The sequence below is a fragment of the Lynx rufus genome, unplaced genomic scaffold, assembly GCF_022079265.1.
Source record: "Lynx rufus isolate CCGP_SWC_20201006 ecotype Redwood Valley unplaced genomic scaffold, mLynRuf1.p SCAF_5, whole genome shotgun sequence".
NCBI lineage: Eukaryota > Metazoa > Chordata > Mammalia > Carnivora > Felidae > Lynx > Lynx rufus.
In genome coordinates this window covers 41004698-41022555 of record NW_025814867.1, presented here as the reverse complement: position 1 = coordinate 41022555, position 17858 = coordinate 41004698, and the positions used below count along the sequence as shown (strand labels likewise).

Below are 17858 nucleotides of genomic sequence, written 5' to 3'. Positions count from 1 at the left end.
TGGAGTGATGGAGGTGCTCTGCGGACCTAAAGTAGGCAAAATTTCTAAACGTGTTGTAGCACATGGAATAGCATTCGTGAGAAATTTTATAACAACAAGAAGGTATAGATAGATGTAGACATGTATATGTGCATATGAATACACACACACGTTTTAAATGACTAAAATCTGTTTTTTTTTCCTTTTTAACCCAGATGAAGTTGTTTTAAAATTTGAAAATGGCAAAGCCAGAGCTAAGAATGTATTTTATGAAACATTACCAGTGGCACTTAATGGAAATGGACCCACCAAGGTGAGTCACAGTGACTTTTCCCTGTTTCCTTACTACAGAGCAGTATGTAGGGTGTCATCTTCTTCTCCCCCCTCCTTTACCTTCTCCTCCTTCTACTTCTCTTTTTTAGTATCTTTAAGAGTCTCTATTTTTAGTGCTAGCAATCTACTGGCTTCATCTTTACACTGTGTATTATGTGGTTTCCTTCAGATTAATCAAATGATGATTTTTCTTGAGCAAAGTGATACTTTTTCATTCTATTTTTGACACATTACTGTTTAAGAATAACAGCGAACTTGAGAATGAGCCATATTTTCCTCATACAGGATATCCTATCTGAATAGGAGATGCTGAGGTCCTTAACTCACCATTTTCTGAGTTAACAACTCTGTTAAAGATTGAGGTGTCACTGTGTGGCTGGAAGCTTCTTCTTGCACTTATTTTAATACCGAGGTTGATGGGTTATAGTTGAGAAAGACATATTGCGACTAATGAAATTTTAGATGCTTTTCAGATAGACATCATTGAGCTTGCTGAGAATGTTATTGACTGCAAAATGTTTAGATAAGTTTGAGATACAGATGTGTGCTTGAAACAGTGTTCCGAGAAACTGAGATGCCTAGTTTGTAAGTACCTAGAAAAGAGATGAACAGATGTGCACTGTGGGAAGAGGGGATGGGGAGATGTCCTCTGCTGTTTCAGAGGACTGAGTAGTGTGAATTCCAGTAAAAGCTATACGCATGGGAAGCAGGGCAAGGGAAAGCTCACACTGGCAGCTTGTTTACCCTCAAAATGGAAGAAGAAGATTCCTCTTCCCCTCTAGTTAATCTTTACAACTTGCGTATTGTCCCATTCCAGCCCTCCTGCAGTCTGGCTGGGGGCACTCCTTTCTCTGTCTTGTATCACTTTCCCAGATCTATCCTCTCCTACTCGTTAGCAATGTAAAGACCCTCAAGTCTTTCCCATCTTAAAGCCAAGGCAGCACAAACTAAACCATCCTCCTCAATCCTTTTGCCTTCGAGCCTGCCTGCCTTTTTCCTCCCCTTCACAGCCACACACTTTAAAGTAGAGTCAACTTACTGCCACCTCTGTTCCTCTTCCCACCACACCAAGAAATGCTCCTGCCAAGGTCTGTTGTGACATCCTCTTTAGCCCTCATTTTACTTGACTCAGAGATAACATTTGACCATGTTGATCCCGTTTGGTCCTACTTGAAATAAACACTGTTTCCCTTTGCACCATTCTCTGCTGGTTTGTCTACTGATTTTCTGGCCTCTTAAATCTCTCTCTTTTTCTGCCTTTTTTTTTTTTAAATACACATTAAAAAAAAAAAAACTAAGACATCGTATGGGTGGGGCAGCTCAAGGGTGGTGGGAGCGATCTTTTTCCTTTCTTGTTTTAATTAAGTGTTCCATAGGTATCTCTCTGAGACACCTTTCGTTTCTACACAAATTCTTGGTTAATTTGCTTCCTTCCTATGTCAGCCAATCCTCTTGTGATGCTGATGATTTTCAAATCCTTGCTCTAGCTCCTGTATCTTTCTCAGGCTCCAGGTCTGAATACCCAGTTGGTAGCTTTGTGTATCATATGAAGACCTGAACTCAAGACCTTCAGCTCTGCCTCCTCTTTTGTCCAGCTGGTTCATGGGAACGTGGGTCTTGTTTTGGCTCTAGGTGCTTCCCACTCCCAACCCAAGAGCTGTTTTTTTTCTGATTCCTGTATGTGGTGGTTTGTCTAATTTTCTCAGTGCCAGTGACAGCTCCCTTAGTTCAGGCCACCTGCACCCTGCCACCCCTAGCAAACCACCCACCAGAAACCTGGAACCTAGGGCATTGTGTTGAAGCAGAAAGTCAGTCACATCAGTCACCTGTATAATGCCCTCTGTAGACTTAGGTGTAAAGAGCCAAATTCTCACCTTGCCTTGTAAAACTCCTTTTAAAATTTCACTCCTGGTTTAGTGATCACCAGTCCATTCTTCCATCTACTTCCCCGCTCCTGACACTGCAGATATCTGCACGAACGTTTCTCATACTCATTCTCTCCCTCTTTCTCTCTCCCCACTCCTACGTACTGAATTCCTTTGAACTTTGAACCCTGGAATCCTTTGCCCCTAATCCCACTTGCTCTACCCACCTACTAAATCCTCTTCATCTTGTAGACATCAGCTTAGTCTTTACTTCTCAGGTCTCCTGCATGCTTTCTATAGTATTTGGAACTTTGTCCATCACAATACCTAATACCACACGCTAGACAGGTATGGATTTACTTTTTTTTTTTTTTTTGTCTCTCTTACTTACTGGGCCTTTAGCCTAGGAATTATAGAAACCATACCTATCCTGTTTACTTTTTGTTTCCGCAGGCTCCAGCACGTATCTAGCATATATTAACCTTTCAGTAAATGTCAGAATTTATAAACAATCTAATGACCTAGCTTATTCTTGGGAGTGGTAAGGCAGATTATTTTTTGGCAGGGCAAAAAAAGTCATAAAACTGATGTGGATCCCTGTAACTTTTCCTTAAGCAGATAAATGGACGTCTTTTGTCTATGAAGCGTCCTTTGCAATACATGTGTGTGTGCGTACGTGTTTGTACGTGTGCATGCACACAGTGTCTATTTTAGCCCTCTGTCTGATATCCTTGGTGCCATTTAGACAAGGGCTTGTTCAACCAGACATCTCCTATAACCACATAGGGTGCTGTTTCTTCTTGGTAATTTTCTAAATCAAATGTAAATGTCTTTAAAGAGGGGGCATGGCCCTGAGTGTTAAGCTTTTGTGGGCAAGCCCTGATGTTCAGTGGTTGTGACGTCATCACCAGTTTCTCCTGAATTCTCAGGATGATACTGCCTAAAGTTTTACAGAGTGACTAATTTAGGACCTCTCATGAGAAAAGGAGCCCTAATCCTTAGTCCGTTTAGAAAGACCTGTTTTGTTTTTTTTTTTATTTATTTTTTTTTTAGTCATTTTTTTTTTTTAATTTTTTTTTTCAACGTTTATTTATTTTTGGGACAGAGAGAGACAGAGCATGAACGGGGGAGGCGCAGAGAGAGAGGGAGACACAGAATCGGAAACAGGCTCCAGGCTCTGAGCCATCAGCCCAGAGCCTGACGCGGGGCTCGAACTCCCGGACCGCGAGATCGTGACCTGGCTGAAGTCGGACGCTTAACCGACTGCGCCACCCAGGCGCCCCAGAAAGACCTGTTTTAGGTCTTCTAAGAAACATTCTCAGTTTGGGCTGTCACAGTTTCTGGAATTTCAAGCAGTGTGATGATCCTATTATATTTTCTCTGACATGATCCTATCTGGTCTACCTTCCTGTGATTCTATTTGACAACAAAGAATGAAGCAAGTTTTTTATTATAAAAATTAAACTTGTGATAACATAAACATTTGAGAAAAGATTATGTAAATAAGCATTTACTTAGCGCTAATATCTAATTTAATAATATTATGTTAAAGTTAAAGGCACATGAATGTATTACATTTTCCCCTGTGTCCAGGCTAATGGGAAAGAAAGCAGATTATTCTCTAGATAGAAACTTTGTTTTTAAACCATCGTTAAAGGCAAAAGGATATTTTCTATCAATTTTTATAAGTTTATTTTACTTACTATTTTATTTAGTTAAGGGGTGATTATAATGCCAGTGGCTTTGAACCATAACAATGACCTAACTGATAATATTTAAGCCATTTTTTTCATTTAAAAATATATACATAATCTAGAAATGATAAATTATTTTTAATGTGTTTACAGACCAAAGTTATTAAAGTTAATTTCTCTAAATCTCATGCTGTTAGTAAGAGTAATTTTTAAATTATAAGTAGTTTAGGGGCGCCTGGGTGGCTCAGTCGGTTAAGCATCTGACTTCAGCTCAGGTCGTGATCTCATGGTTTGTGAGTTCGAGCCCCATGTTGGGCTCTGTGCTGACAGCTCAGAGCCTAGAGCCTGCTTCAGATTCTGTGTCTCCCTCTCTCTTTGCCCCTCCCCAGCTTGGACTCTTCTCTCTCTCTCTCTCAAAAATAAATAAACACTAAAAAAAAATTATAAGTAGCTTAAAAAATCAATTATAATCTCACTAGCCCTTGATACTGTTTTATTCATGATTGCTTTCAGGTTTTTTTGTCTTTTTAGTCTATATCTGTGAGCATTTATACTTTTCATTTATTTTCATAATGATATGTAAATAATTTTGTGTTTCTTAAGTAACATTTTATTTACAATATATTTTTGTATTCTACATACTTATTTTCTCACTTGGCTAGATACACACAATCTAATATTAATAAATTTTTAGACAGAAACTATGATTTCTGGCTTGAAGCCTTACTTTTTATTCTAGAAGCTCATTTATTGTTCGTAACACATTAAAAGATGCTTACTTTAACACCTAACCTTTTCTTTTACATATCAGATAATATACCTGTTAAGGTAATCATGACATTGGTGGTAGTATACAAGCTAAAATTGAACAGAAGATCAGATCACCTAATTTGCACGTGAAAACAAACATTTCTGAAACTAATTTGATTTATAATAAAAATAGGGATGTTAATTCTGTACATAAAAACACAAATTAAATGCTTGGGTCACTATGACCTTGAATAATTGGATGATTTGGGAAAATGAAAGAAAGAAAGAAAAGATTTGGTTGGAAAAGTTTCTCTGCCAATGAAATGACATCATCTCTGGAAACATTTTGATATTGTGAAAGAAAGATCAGGAAAGTACTACCACCTAGTAGCTGGGGACTGCCTGGAACAGCCTAACTACATAAACAGTTTTCTGCACTTTCCAAAGCTGCCAGCATAAATGTCTGCAGATTTTAATGAAGAAAACAGATGTAAATGGAAGGTGGGGGTTGGTGATGGATAACTTCTGCCTGTGTAGTGAGCGATCCAAAAGAGAAAGGTTTCCAGTCAAAAGTAACGTTTTTAAAATATCTTAATTATCTATGAAAATTAAATTGAGGTAAGGAGTAGAATGTGGAAAGGTTACAAAATAAAGTTTTAATTCTGAAAACTAAAAGTAATACCTTTTATGCTCTAACCTTTGAAAAGATATTGATCATTTTCATATTCACATAAGGGTTCTAATAGACTGATCAATAATTCATGAAATAAATATTTAATTTTTATGAGATTTCTGAGATGAGGAAAGTGCCAGTCTTTACACAGAGATGGGGCTTTTAGATATGGCCAACTATGGTGGATTTTTTTTCTCCCTTTAAAGAAAAACTCTTTTCCAGGACATTTTAAAAAAGTTATATTTTCCTCTAGCCTTAAATTTCTTAAAATTTCTTTTAGAAATAATATTTAGGACAGGATCCATTTTCACATGAATCTGTTTTCTTCCTTCAAAACCATATTATTGTATGGAATATGAATGTTTAATGTTTGCATTTGTAATTTGACAACAGTAATTTTTTTTTTGCGCTAGAGGCACCTTAAAATGACCACATTGACTCTTGAAATGTCATTAATGAATTTCATAAGTACATGTTTCCTGCCTTGTAATTTGTTTCCTGAATTATCATGTAGTTCAAAAGAGATGTGAATGAATTACTTCCGATGTCTTATGACTGTAATCTACAAATTGAATGTAACTATATCTACAATATCTGCATAGTACAAAGATTTTCCCATTGCAATTAATACTGTATCATTTCAACAACATTTGTTTTAGTACAATAGAGATATTTAGATGGCATCCCATATATTTGAGAGGAATCTGGTAAAATGGTACTAATTACCTCATCTATTCTGCACCATAAGATCTTTCTGCACCAAAAGTTCTGGGACTTAGGAAGCTAGAAAAATTCAGTAGGCACTTCTGTACATTTTTGGCCATCATACTTAATGTATCGACACATTTCCCTTTTGAGTTCATCTTACCTATAAGTAAATCCGCACAAGTTTCCTGAAAATGTTTACATTCTGGGGATACTCAAGATTTGTTTGAGGGCTCAGAGCATATTTTAGTGTGTTTATGTCTCTCCTCCATCTACCTTCCCTCACTTTCTTCTTCAGCCAAAACACACAAAGGGACTTAGATTTTACAGGTGAAATGATCTCCAATGATGCCTAAGGGCAGAGGGAGAAAAGTTAAAAAGGAGATGCCCTGAGTGACCTAAAAGGGGTAGCAGAGGGCGGGGGCGGGGGGTGGGGGGAGAAAAGCAGTAGTGTACTTCAGTTTACTGTTAACAATTGTGGGGTGGCAGTAATTAGGGCCTTGTTGTAGATCTGTTTTAAACTGCAGACTTTCTTTTCCTGAAGTCAGTGCCCCCCGAACCACTGCCCAGAAGCCTAGTTTATGGTAGGTAGCATGGTTTCCTGGAAGAGGTTAGTGCTTTTTGGTGATAAAGTATGTATAAAACTTGTTTTGAGTGGCGATCGTCTGGCACTGCCCCATTCACCATAGGTGTCTGCCCTGGGCCTTTAAACATATATTATCTTTTTTTTTTTTTTTTAATGTTTTATTTATTTTTGAGACAGAGAGAGACAGAGCATGAACGGGGGAGGGGCAGAGAGAGAGGGAGACACAGAATCGGAAGCAGGCTCCAGGCTCCGAGCCATCAGCCCAGAGCCCGACGCAGGGCTCGAACTCAAGAACGTGAGATCGTGACCTGAGCTGAAGTCGGACGCTTAACTGACTGAGCCACCCAGGCGCCCCTAAACATATATGTCTTATTACTAAATTACTATTCATGTGACTGTTCTCATTAGTGTTGTTTTTGGTAAGTCTCATTAGCTCAATTAAATCTCTGTGTTTCATTATTTACATATTTCTTTAATTGTGTCTCATCTGGTATTGTTTCTTACATAAGGAAATACAATGACCTTTATGATTTATAATGCAGTTTTTGGCATTTCTAGACAAAGTTTGCCCTGGTTTTATGACTCATTGTCTGGAACGAATTTAGTTCAGTATAAACCTCTAGGTCTTACATATTAGTAGAACTATTAAAGAATATACCTAATGCAGAAAACCTGCTTTGAAGTTAGATGTTTAGAGAATGAAAGCACATTGATGGGAGAGGCTTACTTTCTTTAATACAGTTTTCCTTCATTTACTAGATTCTCCTGAATTATTTTGGAAACTATGTACCTAATGCATGGACACAGGATAATGGCTGCACTCTTTGTGACTTGGATACAATTGACTTGTCTACAGTAGATGTGAGTGGAAATGTGTGAAATGTCAGGAAGTGCAGTGATTTGTTGAAAGAACATTAGCTTATAGTTTTGATATATGGTAGATAATGCATTTATATGGCTAAAACAGGATGACACAGAAAATTGCTAGAGTTTTGTATTTCTGAACTGTTTTTGAGAGTAAAACTGGCTAGTAATTGATCCCAATAAAAGGAGCTTGGTTGTTAATATTTAATATTAATCTTATTATGATTGGGTGCCCTTGTTTTTAGTCTGCCAACTTAGTCAAAGCATTGAGGAAAAAAATGCTTCAGCATTTGTATTGACTAATATTATCTGTGCTTGATTTTTAAATTTGATGAGTTAAAAAATAATATATGATTATATAACTAAGAATTGTTTTAAGTATTTTGCATAAAATACTCCAACTAAACTTCACAAAATCTCTTAAGTAGGTAGTGCTGTTGACACAGTTTTACAAATGAAAAACTGAGGGACACACAGATTAAGTAACTTGCTTAAGGGCACACAGTTTTTTTAGGCGTTGAAGGTGGGATTTGAATTTAGGCAGCCCGGCCCTAGACCCTGTATTCTTGACCACTGCAATTTCGCCTAGATGTCATATACACATTATGTGCCAGACACAGTGCTACTTATAGGCATATTTCATAGAGAATTATAACTAGTTTGAGGATAAAGGAGCAATTAGAAATAATATTTACCTGTAGAACATTTGCATGCATTCTTCTTCTGTCATCCACCAGAGCAGTTTCAGTGTATTCTATAGTAACGTATTTCTTCCAAAAAGTTGCTCTTGTAACTTAGAAAACTGTTATTACATATATGAGCAGTTGGATTCTAGGGATGATTTTGTCATTAAGGCTGATTCTTTCCTTCATTCATCATGGGTTTACTGAGTCTCTACAGCATGCCAGATAAGTAGAACCAATATAAGCAAAAATAAAATTCCCAGTAATGTAGTTCTGGCAACTCCTGGATCCATGCAAATATAAAATACTCTCACTGTGTAGAACCAAAGCTCCTGAATTTAAATACTTTCTATGCTTATCACTGTCTGAAAGGAGGACAAAGAGTAACTTGTGCATATATAGGAGCTTCTGAATAGAGCCTTACTTTCCTTGAAAATAAGACTTTTTGGCCGGTCTCTCAAATAACAAACTGAATGTTTCCTATCCGGAAGGAATGCCAGAATATTTTTGAATGAAGCTGCATCATGATGTTTAAAAATTCAACCTGATCTTTTCTGCAGAAAGTAGTGTTGTCCTTTGGAGGGAGGGTTAATGCTTTTTATCTGTTCGGTCTCCTTTTACATAAACTTTCTGGTGCAAAGATAGAAAAATGTTTACTTTAAAATTTTTTATCTTCTCACTATTAGTTTTTGCATATAGGAGTAAATCACTTGTTTCTTAAACTCTTTTGTCTGACAGACTGATAAAATATGTTAGAAAGGAAAGCTATTATATTTTGCTAGACAGATTTTTTATATGTTTTACATATTAGTTATTATGCAATAAAGATATAAAAATTAAAATTATATGGGTAGTTAAGATCTCAGGCCTACCATATTCTTGGATGTGGGCCATAGGTAAGGTTCTTTCTATATAAAGAAAGGGAGGGTTAAATGAAACTTTATACATATATAAATGATATTTATATTTATAAATTGTATATACATATGCAGTGCTAAGCCTTCAATCAGTGTTAACTGTTGTATTATCATTAGTATATAAAGCCAACTTAGATGGATAATGAAATTGTAGCATGTTGAAACCCAGGTCTTTACCTGTTAATTATGTGTTCTGAGTTGCTCAACTTCTCTAAATCCCATTTTCCTCATGTGTAAATTTGGAATAATAAATAACTTCTAAGGTTATTATGAAATGTAAATGAAATGTATTATATCATTTGATAAGGGACAGTTGTGATCTACTTTTCACTTATTTCCTCTATTAAATTGAGAACTCCCAGAGGGTAGATATTTTGTCTTTAGTTGTTTGGATTTTTTTATTCAATAATAAATATTTGGGTGAGTGAATGAATTTATAAAGAAGTAGAACAGTGTACAAGGTATACATCAGTGCAAACAAATATTAACTTATAATCCAGATAACAGAAATATATGAGGCATCATGTGTGAAAAGATGGGAAATGAGGTACCTCATTCAGCACTTAACATATATGATATTTCTAAAAAAACTTTAATCCTTAAATTCAGGTTTTAAGACATGTTTATTTTTAATTTTCTTATTTTTTTCAAATGTTTATTTGTATTTTGAGAGAGAGAGAGAGAGACAGAGCACAAGCAGGGGAGGGGCAGAGAGAGAGGGAGACAGAATCCAAAGCAAGCTCCAGGCTCCAAGCATTCAGCAGAGAGCCTGATGTGGGGATTGAACTCACAAGCTGTGAGATCACGACCTGAGCAGAAGTCGGACGCCCAACTGACTGAGCCATCCAGCTGCCTCAAAACATGTTTAAAAAAGGCATTATAAAGAAATCTTTCATATAGTTTTGGTAATAACACTATTACATGGTCATTTACTTATGTTTCTGTCTTCCCCAACCATTTGTAAATTTTTCAAGACAGGAACTTTCACTCTTTGTCCTAAATGTTGCTTATCACAAGGACTGACAAATATAAAGAGTATTTCAAAAGTTTTCATGCAATGAATGAAAGATAAACTATCCTATAATACATACCCAAACAGGTTTTTGAAAATCTATAAAAATAGAACAAGGTAAACTATAGTTTTCTCGTGTATAATAATGAAGCAAAATAGAGTACTGTCCATAAAATGAGATTAAAGGAAATATTCAAGGATAGAAATAAAGGCTCAAGAACTCCATGGTTGCTTTATTTGAGCTACAAATTAAATGAGGGACTTCCAAGCCATGGAAACCAAAAGAGAAACACAATTAGCGTTATGGCTTCTTAGATGAAGATGTCAAAATAGATTCAGAACTGAAGGACATTTCTTTAAAGACTATCATAAAGGAAGCACTGAATAATAGAGTAAGCAATATCCTTTATTACATCCATGTAATAAATAGGATAGTGAGTTTCCTCTTCAAACCTAAGTCATAATGCCCATACGTGATTGAGTAAAATCACTTTGATGGAGGCCATAAGATTGTATTTTACATGTTAGCGAATTGCCATGAGTCAATTCAGATTTAGCAGATTATATTGAAATGATATTGCCGGTATATTTTATGTTGTATTGATTAAGAATTAAGATTAATATTGATTAAGATTAAGAATTAAGAATAAATAAAATTAAGAATAAATCCAAAATAATAATAATTTGTTTTCATGTTTGCTGTAAAACAAAGGTCCATCCAAATGTAACAATAGGCATTTTTATTGAACAACCAACCCCTTTCCTACCTCGATTTCTGGACATATTGTTGACACTGGATTACCCAAAAGAAGCACTTAAACTCTTTATTCATAATAAAGTAAGTATTTGAGCAATGAATATTTTATGTGAAAATTATTTTTTATCTTCTTTGGAAATATGTGTTATTATTTACTTATATAAATTTAGTGGGGAATTTTTGGAGTAATTACTGTCTGCTTATGTCGAACCTAAGGATTTTAGGATCTGGAAACTATCATAACATTGGAATGAGCCACGTGAAACTCAGTTTTGTAGATCAAAAATGGTTGAATATCAGCTCATTTCATATGGCTCAACTTAATATATATGTGAAGAAATGTCAAAGGTCCTTGTATTCCTTGCCTTTGGGTTTTATGGAATTTTCTTTTATGGAACTGGTCATTAAATTGTTTGCAGCTTAAGCTAATACCATAGCATCAGAACTTGAAATCGCTTCCAGATATAGTATTGTTTTGATTAATCACACAATGGCATGCTCTCCCCCAAAGGATTTTGATACTGTCATTTCCTCCAAAAATATACAGAACCTCCCCAACCCTCCCACATGTAATCTAAACTTAAAGACCCTTTTCTCAGAATTTTCCCATATATTTGTCTCTTTCCTGTTAAAACAATTGACACTTAACATATTGTAGAAAAATGCAATAGGCGTGAAGTATACTGTTTTCTCCCTTTTGTCCTAATGCTTTTGGTTTAATATTGTTCTTTCTTCCTAATGTTCATGTCAGTTTATCATTTGCCTTTTCCAGGGAATATTTTAAATTCATAGAAAAAGTTTCATAGCTAAAAAAAGTTTAGAAGGGTGAATCGTTGAGCATTTGCTCTGTAAAATGCATTGTAATGTATTTATATACATTAAAGTGTTTTGTTTTTATGTATTGTGTCTTTTATTTAGGTCTTCTTCCTTTTGTAGGACCTTCTTAATGGCAGAGGATTTTGCCTCCCCCCCTTTTTTATATATAAAATGAACTTTATATATAAAATGAACTTTATAAAGCTTTTATGCTTTATAAGTAGTTTTAACAAGCTGTGGAAAGCTTTCAAAAATACTTAGTGAGACTTGATACATAAAAAGCTCTGAAATGCTCTAATATTGGATTATCTATGTTAGATAATCTTATCTAAATTTTAGCATAGTTGAATCACACTAATTTGATGACTTATATGTTGATAATTTTCCCATTATATTTCCTTATTGATAAAATTTTGTTAAACTTTACCTTCTTTTTGTAAAAACACAGTTTCATATGTGACCACTGATTTTTCTCTCTGGCTTTAAAGAGTATTAAAATATTTATTTTATAAAATATGATTGTATTTATAACTTAGATTAATGTCTATTATGTTCAGTAGGCATTTTTATGGATATTTTAAAGCACATGTCTAAGATTCTCAGGCCACAAACCATTTTCCTTCGAGTTAGAGCATTTTATAGCAGCCAGGATTTAAATATTGATTCGAGGACCTGTCTAGGAGTGGACGTCAGAAGAATTTTGAAGTATCTTCTATTGAAAAAAATATTGCTATGTATCTACTTTAGATTTTTCATGTGATATTGAAATTGAATTTGTTTAATATAGGTTATCATTTCATCTGTAATTGAGGAAATAATGTGAATTGTGGAATTGACAACTTTGAATGGGATGCCATCCCTATGTATGAACACTTCAGTCATCCTGTCATTTTGGCACTAATTTTTGACTTTTAAAATATGTTACAGGAAGTTTATCATGAAAAGGACATCAAGGTATTTTTTGATAAAGCTAAACATGAAATCAGTACTATAAAAATAGTAGGACCAGAAGAAAACCTAAGTCAAGCCGAAGCCAGAAACATGGGAATGTATGTTTTTTTGTTTTCTGTTTTCCTAATAAACCCCTATGCCTACTCCTTTTATAGGCTGGTCAATAATCACCTGTTTCTCTATCTCTACTACCAAACTTGATAGCAAGGACCAGACTATGACTTTCTTGTTCTTTGCTATATTTCCAGTGGCTAGCATAATGCTTGGTATATAACAGATGGTTATAATGTATGCTTGTCAAATGAATGAATAAATGATGAATAATGAATGAATGGAAATAAATGAGAAATAGTCTCTGCCCTCAAGGAGCCCACAGTTTAGTGGACATTAATGATACAGGTGCAATTATCTTTAACAAAAGTGAATGGAAGAAGTAGTAATTCAGGATGCAAAGTACTAAGAAAAGGAAAAGGAGAAATTACTTTCAACAGGCAAAATTGGTGAAGATACTTTAAAGAAGACAGCATTGCAGTGAGCCCTTAATAAAATATTAACTATCATATTAGATGATGATGATAGTATTCAGATGATAGTAACTACTATATATGAGTAATTAATTCGTATGATAGTAACTACTATATATGAGTGCTTATACTGTGTGAGGCATTGTGGTAAATACCTTGCATGTAGTATCTTATTTATTCCTTTCAATAACCTATGAATTGGTTCTTTTTATTTTCAGTCTCTAGACAAGGAAACAGAGAGGTTAAATATGTTAAGCAAGTCTGCCCAGCCAGCTAGTGGAGGAGCTAGAAATCTTCATGGGCAGGAACTGTGTCCCATTTTTCTTTAAGTCTCAGTGCCTAGCACAGGGCCTGGCACAAAGTAGTAATTCATCAGCACTAATCAAATTAAACTACCAAGAGCTAATATACAGCATGATGATTATAGCTCATAATTCTGTATCACATAGTTGAATGCTGCTGAGAAAGTAGATCTAAAATGACCTCACAACAAAATAGAAATGGTTACTGTGTGACGGGATGTAGGTCATAGCTAAGGCTATGGTCGTAATCATTTTGCAATATATAAAAGTATCAAATCAACACATTGTCTGCCTTATGCTTATACAATGATAAGTGTCCATTATATCTCAATAAACCTAGAAAAAAATGAAACAGAACAGAAAGTTTTCAAATGAAACAATGGGAAGACAGAATTTCAAAAAGCTGAAAAGCAATCCTTGACTGTGATAGGGTCAGAAACAGGCCATGTTCTTTTTTATTTATTTTTTAATTTTTAAATTTTTAAAATTTTTTATATTTTAATTATTTTATTTTATTTTATTTTATTTTATTTTATTTTATTTTATTTTATTTTATTTTATTTTATTTTATTTTATTTTATTTTATTTTATTAAATTTATTGTCAAATTAGTTTCCATACAATACCCAGTGCTCATCCCAAAAGGTGCCCTCTTCAATGCCCATCACCTACTCTCCCCACCCTCCCACCCCCCATCAACCCTCAGTTTGTTCTCAGTTTTTAAGAGTCTCTTATGCTTTGGCTGTCTCTCCCACTCTAGCCTCTTTTTTTTCTTTTTTTTCCTTCCCTTCCCCCATGGGTTTCTGTTAAGTTTCTCAGGATCCACATAAGAGTGAAAACATATGGTATCTGTCTTTCTCTGTATGGCTTATTTCACTTAGCATAACACTCTCCAGTTCCATCCACGTTGCTACAAAGCATATTTCATTCTTTCTCATTGCCACGTAGTATTCCATTATGTATATAAACCACAATTTCTTTATCCATTCATCAGTTGATGGACATTTAGGCTCTTTCCACAATTTGGCTATTGTTGAGAGTGCTGCTGTAAACATTGGGGTACAAGTGCCCCTATGCATCAGTACTCCTGTATCCCTTGGGTAAATTCCTAGCAGTGCTACTGTTGGGTCATAGGGTAGGTCTATTTTTATTTTTTTTGAGGAAGCTCCACACTGTTTTCCAGGGTGACTGCACCAATTTGCATTCCCACCAACAGTGCAAGAGGGTTCCTGTTTCTCCACATCCTCTCCAGCATCTATAGTCTCCTGATTTGTTCATTTTGGCCACTCTGACTGGCATGAGGTGATATCTGAGTGTGGTTTTGATTTGTATTTCCCTGATGAGGAGTGACGTTGAGCATCTTTTTATGTGCCTGTTGGCCATCTGGATGTCTTCTTTAGAGAAGTGTCTATTCATGTTTTCTGCCCATTTCTTCACTGGATTATTTGTTTTTTGAGTGTGGAGTTTGGTGAGCTCTTTATAGATTTTGGATACTAGCTCTTTGTCTGATACGTCATTTGCAAATATCCTTTCCCATTCCATTGGTTGCCTTTTAGTTTTGTTGGTTGTTTCCTTTGCTGTGCAGAAGTTTTTATCTTCATGAGGTCCCAGTAGTTCATTTTTGCTTTTCGTTCCCTTGCCTTTGGGGACGTGTCAAGTAAGAAATGTATGTTTTAATCAATTTAAGTTAAACAATTTCTCCTAAAGAAGCTTAAAGAAAAACAACTTTTCTTCAAAATTAGTATCCTAAACTTGGGTGTCTCGACTGTCTTGTGTGCATGTCTGTTTGTGTATGTTCATGAGCACACCTCGAATGTTAGACTCTATCTGTGCTTGTGTGTATTTATGTGTAAAAGCCAATGGATATTATATATAGAGAGAGATGGAAAGATATATTATGGGTATGGGTCAACATATTTAATCAGACTATTATCTGGACTTTAGATCAAGATTTTTAAAATTACTCAGACAGGTCTTCCTGGCTGGATCAGTCAGAAGAGTATGTGACCCCTGACCTCTGGGTTGTGAGTTACAGCCCCACATTGGGGGTAGAGATTAATTAAAATAAGAAATAAAAAAGTGATTCAGACAAATGAATAGTATGACTGATATAACAGTGATTTAGATGTTGACTATCTGAAGGTTTGTGTGGTAAAAATGTGTGTTTCAGACTGAAAAAGGTATTCCTCCTTTCTAGTCACCGAATGATCTAGATAATACTATAACCCTCAGAAGAAATTTTTTAGGTCTTTTGTTTAGCCCCTTTAATACTGCAGATTGCAATTATACTAGTAAAATTCTGATAATAATAAAAACAATGATTTCTCCGTGAGTGTTGATTAGATATGCCAGCAATGGGTTAAGTCCTGCTGAGAAAAAGGTGAATGAGTCATGGTGACCTCTCATCTTGTGCTGTGGAAGCTCAGAGCTCAGAGTGCTGGATAGTGTCTGATGTGGGAGTAAAGGGATAGGCAGGAAAGCAAGCCTCAGAAAGACCAAACTGATGGTTTCATAGTTTGTTCACTGGAGAATACCTTGGATCCAAATTCAGAACTTATTTTTATTTATTTATTTTTTTAAATATACTCTGTTGTGTCTGGCTTCTTTGGCTCAGCACAGTGTTCATTCACTCATGTCATTGTAGTTATTAGCAGTTCATTCCTTTTCATCGCTAACTAATATTCTATCATATGAATATACCACAAGTGCATTTTCCACTTGCTTGTTGCTAGACATTAGGTCATGTCCAGTTTAGAGCCATTTGAATAAGATTGTTAATGAAGATTCCTTATAAGAGGTGTATATGTGTATGTGGACCTATTTGGCTTTAGTATGTTTTGGGAAAATATGAAGGAGTAGACTAACTAGGACATAGGGTTAGAGTAGATGTATGTTTAATTTTATAAGAAACGACTGAATAGTCCTCCAAGATAGTTGTACCATCGTATGCACCTGGCAGCAATGTAACAGACCTCTGTCTGCTCCACATTTGTCAACAGTTGATATTGCCCATCTTTTTTATTTTAGCCACTTTATTGTGTATCTTATTGCAATTGTAATTTAATTCCCTGAAGACTAATTGATATGTCTTCATTTGTGGAGTATCTATTTACATCTTTTTGTGCATTTTCATTTACATTGGGTTGTCTTTTTTGTTATTAATTTGTAGGAGTTCATTATATAATCTGTCTAGAAAGAGGGTTGTATGGGTGTGTGTCTATGTGTACAATGTTTTGTGAATATGCGTTTCATTCTGTGGCTTGGTCTTTTAATTTCTTAGTGCTGTCTTTTGATGAGAAGAAATGTGAACTTCAATAAAATTCCATTTCTCTCTTTTTTTCTTTTATGCTTTGTGCTTATTGAATTTATTTTCTATTTAAGAAGTCTTTCTTATTCCAATGTCATGAAACTATTCTTTGGAATTTTTCTTTTATAAGCTTTATTGTTTTAGCATTTATGTTTAAGATGTTTCAATCTACAGTTCATTCTGAATATATTTTTGTGTTTGGAGTGAAGTAGAGGTCAAATTTTATTCTTTACAAATGAAATTCCAGTTGTTTCAACACCCTTTTTTTATTTTAAGGTTTTTCTTTTCCTATTTAGTTGACTTGGCTTTGTCAAAAATCGATTAGCTGAATATTTATGAGTGACTGTGAACTCTCTTTTCTGTTTCATTGATCTTAGACCAATGCCACACTTTATTACCAGGGATTTATATTAATCTTGAAATCAAGGGGGCGCCTGGGTGGCGCAGTCGGTTAAGCGTCCGACTTCAGCCAGGTCACGATCTCGCGGTCCGTGAGTTCGAGCCCCGCGTCAGGCTCCGGGCTGATGGCTCGGAGCCTGGAGCCTGTTTCCGATTCTGTGTCTCCCTCTCTCTCTGCCCCTCCCCCGTTCATGCTCTGTCTCTCTCTGTCCCAAAAATAAATAAACATTGAAAAAAAAAATTTTTTTTAAAAAAAAATCTTGAAATCAAGTAGTAAACTTCCTTCAATTTTTTTTCTAAAATAATTTTGGCTGTTTTGTTTTTATTTTATTTATTTCATTTATTTAATTGAGATATAATTCACTTATACTAGCTTTAGATGTACTACATAATGATTCAATATTTGTATACACTGTGAAATGATGACCACCATAAGTCTGTAGTTACCATCCGTCACCATATATAGTTACAAAATTTAAAGAAAATTTTCTCTAATTTTTTGCACAACTTTAGCAAAGTTTCATGTCTGCTGTCCTATATGACAGTTGCTTAGAAACAAATGTGGTATAAGGATACATACTGACAGTAGCAGAAAGTGAGGACTAGGATTAACAGTGAAGGAGAGGAGCTTGAAAGCAGAGAGCCCCAAATATAAAAACCATAATACTTGAAAGCATTTCACGTGTATAACAAGTAGCTCCTTCTTTGTTGTTCCTGATAATAATGCTACAGACACTACCAA

General features: G+C 35.1%; 1 protein-coding gene across 2 annotated transcripts in view; it reads left to right on the top strand.

Annotated features, from left to right (window-relative positions):
• PLOD2 (procollagen-lysine,2-oxoglutarate 5-dioxygenase 2) overlaps nucleotides 1-17858 on the top strand; it is a 100569-nt gene that overhangs the window by 66284 nt on the left and 16427 nt on the right. For both annotated transcript variants that reach the window (XM_047099972.1, XM_047099971.1), the window contains exons 7-10: nucleotides 195-292; nucleotides 7345-7446; nucleotides 10774-10899; nucleotides 12562-12683. In XM_047099972.1, coding sequence (XP_046955928.1) covers nucleotides 195-292; nucleotides 7345-7446; nucleotides 10774-10899; nucleotides 12562-12683 — 448 coding nt within the window. The remainder of the gene's footprint in view (nucleotides 1-194; nucleotides 293-7344; nucleotides 7447-10773; nucleotides 10900-12561; nucleotides 12684-17858) is intronic.